Here is a 7,553-nt window from a genome sequence, read left to right on the forward strand (position 1 = left end):
ACACACACACACACATATGCAAACACATACACGCGTGTTGGCTGCGTTCGCCATTTCAGGCGGAGAATGCGCAGTTGCGCCAACAGCTTCAACAGCAGGCTGATGTTGATGACCTCAGACACCAGGTGTGCGAAGGGCGTACTTTCAACGCTTGTGGATGTTTGTGTGTGTGTGTGTGTGTGTGTGTGTGTGTGTGCGTGTGTGCGTGTGTGTGTGTGTGTGTGTGTGTGTGTGTGCGTTGCAAGCAGGCATATTTGAAAGCTTCCAGCCCCTCATGCCATGTCATGCCACCGCCTTGTGCAACGTATGGTCGTAGGTCGCTGCATATGAACAAGAGATTGCACAGCTGCGGCAGGAGTTGCAGTCAAGCAACAACGAACGAGCCCAAGCAGAGGCAAAGGCAGCAGAGAAGACGGATGACGACTCAACGCTGCAGGCGAAACTCAAGTACAGATATTGAAGTGCTGTCATCACACTCACTCACTCACTCACTCACTCACTCACTCATTTGAGTTAACCTAATTCATGCACTCGCTTACATACACACCACACTCACCATGACAGCGCGGAGGTGGCTGCCCTTGAGGCGCAGGTGGCGGCGGCGCAGGAAGAAGCGACGAAGCAGCTAGCAGCAGAACGAGCAATGCGTGAGGAGATGGAGCAAGCGCTCACATCTGCAGTGCACAGCGGCAATGATGAAGCACTGCCCGCTGCCGCTGCCCTTGAGGTACAAATCCCTGTCATTCTGACCCTGGCAAGGGCGGTAGTGGTCACTGTTGTGTGCAGTGAAGGCACGCGGGCGTACGTTCTTTTGAGCACATACATACGCTTACAATCACACACACGCACACACATTTACACACCCATATTCACACACACACATATTCACACGCACACCAACGACCCACCACCACCGTCAACCAGCGTGCTGCGTCCGCCCGTGACGCGATGGTGCGTGACTTGTCTGCGCAGGTGTTTGCGCTGCGCCGCGCGTGTGTCGAGAAGGAGCGGCTGCGGTTTTCAGAGCAGAGCAGCGACTCGCCCGAGGCGAAGGAAATCCAGGCCATGCTCGACGAGAAGCTGAAGCTGGCGGTATGTGGTATTGGTGGCGGTGGTGGCGGTGATGGTGGCCGAGTCATGTGATCGATTGTTCGTGTTGTTTGATTGTTGATGTTGTTTGCCATGTTGTTGTTTTGTTCAGTGTTTTCCACGAGATGGTGGCATCCGATATGGCAGCTGTGATGTGGGACAGATGAGTGCTGTTTGTTGTGCTTGTTTGGACGCGCACACCACACTTGTCTCACATTCAACATTTACATACGCACATACAATGCACGCGCAAACACACACACACACATGCAACACACATGCATTCATGCGCACAACCCGTTCCCCTGCATTCGACATTGCAGGGCGAGGTGCAGACGTTGACTGCGCGCGTGTACGAGCTGGAGACGGAGCAGGAGGCGACAACACGATCACGCATGGCCATGAGCCCGGCGTCCCACGTCGCATCGGTGTTTGGGGACGCGTCAGCGCGCAACTCACCCGCACTCTTCCGCCGCGCGAACAACGACCGTGAAGGCGACAGCGACACGGGCGCCAGCAGCGACGTGGTTGGGCCAACGGCGGCTGTGCCTGCAGGCACAAATGGTGATGGCGGTGGCACCTTGACGCAGCTCTTCAGCATCATCCAGTGCAGTCTTGTTCTTGCTGTGGAAGTGGAGAAGGCGGATGAACCGCTGGGCATGGCCCTTCGGTCGTCACGGTTCGGGTCAGACTCCAACGCCCTGTCGGTGATTGCTGTTCGCGGCGTCACGCCAAACGCGGCCGCACACCGGGCCGGCATTGAGAGCGGCGACCTGGTGGGTGGCGTTGTTTGTTTGTTTGTTTGTTTGTTTGTTTGTTTGTTTGTGTGTGTTTGTTTGTTGTGTGTGTTTGTGTTTGTTTGTTTGTTTGTTTGTGTTTGTGTGTGTTTGTTGTGTTTGTTTGTTTGTTTGTGCGTGTGTGTACATTAGTGTGTGTGTGTGTGTGTACGTTAGTGTGTGTGTGTATGTTTGTCTGTCCGTCTTGTGTGTGTGTGTGTTACTGTGTGCGTATGTCCATATGTCCGTGTCTGTATCTGTGTATTCATCCATCAGGTACACTGCCGCGCACACGGCGTACAAATTGCAAACACCTTTCCCCTTTCCCTCGCCCCCCCCCCCCCTCACCACAACCCAACCTGCACACCCCACAGCTGTTGCAGATTGACGACGTGTATCTGGTCGACGCCACGAAGCGACAGGCCGTGGCCGCGGTGCAGGCAGCCGGCGACCGCGTGCGTATTGTGCTCGCCCGTCCCGGTGGGCTTGACGTCGCATCCAGGAAGGCAAGTGCACCGCCGACCGCAACCGCAACGACCACGACCACAACAGCCGATGTTACGATGGGTGCCGCTGGTGGCACCAGCGATGGTGATGGCGATGGTGCTGTTCCCTCGGCGGGCAGTGGCAGTGCGCTGAACGACGACGCGGAACAGCTGTTGCAGCGGCTGCGGGAGAAGGAACGGGAGACAGAGAGCCTTCGTGCGCGCCAGAAGTCGCTGTTGAAGCAGCACGACGAGCACGTGGCCGCACTGCAGCGGTACGAGAGAGAGCGCGATGCTGTGCTGAGAAAGGCAGCCAGCACCCGTGCCCGCCTCAGCCGCAGCAGTGGCAGCGACAGCACGTCGCACATCACGACCGCCACGAGTGCTGTGAACACACCGTCACCGCCGCCCAACAAGGGCGATGAGGGAGAGGCAGGAGAAGAGCACGAAGAAGAAGAAGAGGATTTCCAGTCCCGGGTGTTTGGCGTGCTGGAGACATCGCAGCAGAATGCAGTGGAGGTTGAGCGACTGCGCGGTGAGGTGGAGCGGCTCAAGGCGAGTGTGCAGGAGTACAGCGACGCGCTGGCGAGTGCACAGGCGACGCTGGCAAAGGAGAAGGAACTACACACGTCCGCATCCGACACGCGCGCGCGGGAAGAGCAGCTGCGACGTGACCTCGCTGCAAAGACGATGGAGTTGGATGTGCTCAAGGGGACAGCGGCCGCGATTGAGGAGTCGCTGCAGGAGGCGCACAGCACCATCAGCGGTCTGCGCACAGAGAACTTGCAGCTGCACGAAAAGCTCAACAGCGAGGGCGGCTCCCCGAAACAGGTGTGTGTTTTTGTGTGTGTGTCGTTGTGTGTGTCGTTGTGTGTCTGTGTGTCTGTGTGTCTGTGCGTGTGTCTGTGTGTCTGTGCGTCCGTGTGTGCGTGTTTTTGTGTGTGTGTGTCGTTGTGTGTGTCGTTGTGTGTGTGTGTGTGTGTGTGTGTGTGTGTGTGTGTGTGAGAGTGTGTGTTTTTGTGTCGGTGTGTCGGTGTATCTGTGTGTGTCTGTGTGTCTATCTGTGTGTCTGTGTCTGTGCGTCTGTGCGTCTGTGTGTGTGTGTGTGTGTGTGTGTGCGTCTGTGTGTCTGTGTCTGTGTGTACCTGTGTCTGTGTGTCTGTGTGTGCGAAACCACATTTCGCTCCCCGTTCGCCCATGCTTGGGATTCATTGGCCACACGCTTTCCTCCCCCCCCCCCTTTTTTTTCTTATCAATCCCACGCTTCCCCCCCCCCCCTTCCACCCAACACGCACGCACGAATTGCAGACGGCCAAGCTGAAGGAGGTGATGGCGAAACACAACCAGGAGAAGGCCAAGTACCGGTCCCAGCTCGATGCCATGAAGAAGAAGGTGAAGGAGGCAGAGGCACGCCAACGCGGCGACACCAAGCGGCTGCAAGGCGAACTGACACGCCTGCAGAAGGCGCTGGCTGATGAGGAGGGGCGGGCGGCGCAGTTGGAGGAGAAGGCACGCGAGTTGCAGCAAGAGCGCGACGAGCTGCAGTCACGCGTGCACAAGCTGGAGACAGACGCATCGACGCTCACGGCGCAAGCTAAGGAGGCGGCAGATGTGCAGCAGCGCACAGAGGCCGCGATGAACACGTCCATTGGTAGTCTGGACCGCGACCTGCAGGCAAAGACGGCAGAGGCGGAGCGGCTGCGAGCGCGTGTGCAGGAGCTGGAGAAGCAGGTGGGGCAGCAGCGCAGCAAGCTCGACGGGCGTGCAGCCGACTTTGAGACGGGGAAGAAGGAGTACAGGGAGGAGATGAACGCGCGTGTTGCGGGTGCGGAGGCGGCGGCGACAGAGGCACGGCGGGAACGCGACAAGTCTCTACAGGAGCTGGCGCAGCTGCGAGCTGAACTGCAGGCGAAGGACTCACTGGTGTCATCACTACAAGAGGAGCGCCATCAGTTGCTGCAGCAGGTGCAGCCCGGTGCAACAGCACGCCGTGGTGATGGTGGTGATGATGGTGGCCACAGCGGCCAGGCGAAGAACGGCAACGGGAAGCCAGCGTCATCAGAGGTGAGCGTTTGTACGTGTGTGTGTATCTGTTGTATGTGTGTTGTGTGTGCGAGTGTGTGTGTGTATGTGGTGTGTGTGTGTGTATGTGTGTGTGCGTGTGTGTGTGTGTGTAGGAAAGAGTTGTGACTTGAGACTTCATCGTGTATTCATGCACCTGTCTCACACTCGCGTTCTCACAATGCACTCGCTCCCTCTGCCACCTCTCTGTCCATTTTGTTTCTTGCTTGTGCAGCTGTGGGACATTGTGTGCAGCAAGAGCAAAGAGGAGGTGCTGAAGATGCTTGAGGACCGCGACGAGGAAGCGGAGCGGCTGCGCACGTACATCGAAGGCCTTATGGAGGTCATCATCGACAAGTCGCCAGACATCCTGGAGCACGTCAACAAGCTCAACGTCTCGGTACGCGTGCGTGGCAGGGTGTTGTCGAATCCACCATGCTGTGTGCATTGTGCTGCGTGGCTTGCTGTCTCGCTACACTGTCGGTGTGCTCACTCACTCATGAATAGTACTCACACGTGTTTGACGACTTTGCACGACCTTGTACGTGACAGCAACACGGCTTTGTTGGGTCGCTGCGTCGCTCACACCGCCGATCCATGCGCTCCAAGAAGGACAAGAACGGCGATGGCACCGATGGCAAAACCTGACAAGCCGTCGTCTGTTTCCTGAGCGGTCGGCCGCGTTGTCGTAGGCGTAGGGGAAATGATGTTTCTGTTTTGTTGTGTTGCGAGAGCGATGTGTGCGTGTGCGTGTGTGTGTGTGTGTGTGTGTGCGGTAGTGCGTATGCTGCTGATAGGGCAGGCGCAGACGCGGGGCTGGGGGCGGGGAGCTGTGCGCACTTCGTTATCCGAGTGTGGGAAGGGACGAGGTGGTCAAACCCGGTTACGACACCATAAAAGTTTTGGATGTAACGGCTGGCAGATATCGCACCAACAACAAACAAAGCAAACCGTGATGAGTTTGAAGAAGGTGTCGCTTGCCAAGCTCAAGAAGACGCTGCGTGGGCCTCAGGACCCATTCAGAGTTGAGAAGAACGTCGAAACACTGGTGCGTGTGCGTGTGTGTGTGTGTGTGTGTGTGTGTGTGTTGTGTGTGTTGTGTGTGTATTTGCTGTGTGTGTATGTGTTTGTGTATGTGTGTGTGTGTGTTTGCTTGTTTTGTGTGTCTGTGTGCGTCTGCACTTGCATCTGCACTTGTATCTGCACTTGTGTTTGCACCTGTGTCTGTCTGCAATCCTCTGTGTGTCTGCATGCATACAGTTGTACGCGTGCACGAGGCCTTGTTCTCTCCCTCACTGTTCGTTCACACGTCCTCTTTTCACGCTCACACAATGTTTTTGGACGCTGCTTGGACAGGTGTACTTGGAATGCATCGTGTACCTGCGAGAACTGGCGAAACAAGCAACGGTGGAAGCACAACGCTCTCGCATGAAGGTTGGTGCATGCTGCTGGCACAGCGTGTGCACACCTGGCCACAGCTTGATTTGTGAAGGACCACGATGTTCTTCTCCGCCATGCGAATCGCTCTTGCACTCACAACAACAACGCACGTGCACAACACATACACACACACGCATACACATAAACACGCTGTTTTCGAATTCGATAGACGATCCAATCCGCACACATCGCAAAGGCTGCCAAGGTGCGTTTCTCACACACGCACAGAACACGCTGCTCTCCCTAACACACGTTGCATACTTCAGCAATACCCCCCCCCCACACACACACACACTATTCACTCCTGTTCCTCTTCAGCACCAGTCTTTTGATTCGTTCATTGTCTGTGAACAACCACAGTATGCATGCACAACAACCCATATCAACAACAACACAATGGGCAAATGCCCTTGCTAGCAACACAAACAAGCAAACACACACACAGGTCACAACAGCACACGCCAAAAAGGTCGGCGTGAGCACATCTCACATGACTAATCCACCCTGTACACACGTGCACGCATGCACTGCTGACGCGCAACAAACACCATTAGGCAATCGAGGCCAAGCTGTCCGTGGACTGACGGGCGTGTGGGAGATCACACACACACGCGCGCATAGCACACCACGGCGCACCCGGCAAGAAAACGCACAACGAAGCAAGCAGCTTGACTACGTACGCTGCTGCTAATGAACATGATGATGATGATGATGATGATGATGATGATGATGACGACGACGACGAACAACGGGTATTAGGAGCAAGCGAACGAGATTCCAACAGGCTGGGCGTGATTAGACGAAGCACGCGAACAAGCCAAACAACCGCTTGAGCGCCTGTATGTCCTTTGAACGACCTTGAACCCCCCCCGCCCCACACACACCCACACACACACTCTCTCTCTCTCCTTCCTGTAAGCGTATAATGTGATTCTCTCACTGCCCTGCCCCCGTAAGTAAACGACCACATGTGATGCCATGTCACGCAGCCGTCACTTCCTCCTCATGCTTGCTCGCGCTGACGACGATGACGACGGGGGCCTTGGTGCGGCTTCTTGGGTCGTGTGCACCGTCGTGATGAACGCATGCTTGTCCTCGGGCACCCGGAACTGCACAGTTGTGTGTGTGTGTGTGTGTGTGTGTGTGTGTGTGTGTGTGTGTGTGAACACTCGAATGCAACCTTCTTGATACTCAATCACAACAACAGCAGCAACAAACTGGCAACAACAACTCCATCCCACCACACACCACCATGTCCCACCTTGATGACAAAACTGGAACGGCTAAACACGCTGCCGCGCCGGCTGAGGCGGAACGAACCGCTGCGTGAAATGCCCTTTGATCGCCCGCCAGTCATGTCCAGATTCTGCAGCAGCACGCACGTGTCCCCATGCGCTGTGGTGTGTGTGTGTGTGTGTGTACGTATGTGTGTGTGTGTGTGTGTGTGTGTGTAGTTGTGTGTACGTATGTGTGTAGTGTGTGTGTGTGGTGTGTGTGTGTGTCCCCCAATGGTGGTGGTGGTGTTCCGTGGGGTGGTGTTCCATAGGTGGTGGTGGGGTGAAAAAATTTGAAAAAAAAGCGTTTCAAACACCGCGGCGTGGTTTGAACCACACCAATAGGGCGTTGAATTTTCCTCTGGTTTTGGAGAAGGCCCCCCGTCAAAACTTTTTTTGTTTTAAAGAAACAAGGGAAAATTGAAAAA

General features: G+C 55.8%; 3 protein-coding genes across 3 annotated transcripts in view; 2 read left to right on the forward strand and 1 right to left on the reverse strand.

Moving 5' to 3' along the window:
• PTSG_06438 (uncharacterized protein) overlaps positions 1-5,319 on the forward strand; it is a 12,677-nt gene extending 7,358 nt beyond the window's left edge. The window contains exons 11-19 of the mRNA XM_004991761.1: positions 60-125; positions 317-447; positions 565-727; positions 925-1,092; positions 1,413-1,865; positions 2,240-3,181; positions 3,659-4,414; positions 4,647-4,811; positions 4,964-5,319. Coding sequence (XP_004991818.1) covers positions 60-125; positions 317-447; positions 565-727; positions 925-1,092; positions 1,413-1,865; positions 2,240-3,181; positions 3,659-4,414; positions 4,647-4,811; positions 4,964-5,059 — 2,940 coding nt within the window. The 3' untranslated portion in view covers positions 5,060-5,319. The remainder of the gene's footprint in view (positions 1-59; positions 126-316; positions 448-564; positions 728-924; positions 1,093-1,412; positions 1,866-2,239; positions 3,182-3,658; positions 4,415-4,646; positions 4,812-4,963) is intronic.
• A 47-nt stretch (positions 5,320-5,366) lies between these two features.
• On the forward strand, positions 5,367-6,435 carry PTSG_06439 (uncharacterized protein; the record flags this gene model as incomplete). The annotated part of the gene is made up of 4 exons (XM_004991762.1): positions 5,367-5,459; positions 5,768-5,845; positions 6,021-6,056; positions 6,406-6,435. The coding sequence occupies 4 exons, from the start codon at positions 5,367-5,369 to the stop codon at positions 6,433-6,435; spliced, it is 237 nt and encodes a 78-aa protein (XP_004991819.1).
• Positions 6,436-6,843: 408 nt separating this feature from the next.
• PTSG_06440 (uncharacterized protein) overlaps positions 6,844-7,553 on the reverse strand; it is a gene marked incomplete at both ends in the record, with an annotated part of 4,295 nt that continues 3,585 nt past the window's right edge. Inside the window, 2 exons of the mRNA XM_004991763.1 lie at positions 6,844-6,960; positions 7,113-7,217. Of these exons, the coding sequence (XP_004991820.1) occupies positions 6,844-6,960; positions 7,113-7,217 (222 nt within the window). The remainder of the gene's footprint in view (positions 6,961-7,112; positions 7,218-7,553) is intronic.

Source organism: Salpingoeca rosetta, assembly GCF_000188695.1.
Source record: "Salpingoeca rosetta unplaced genomic scaffold supercont1.18, whole genome shotgun sequence".
In the NCBI taxonomy this organism is placed as follows: Eukaryota; class Choanoflagellata; order Craspedida; family Salpingoecidae; genus Salpingoeca; species Salpingoeca rosetta.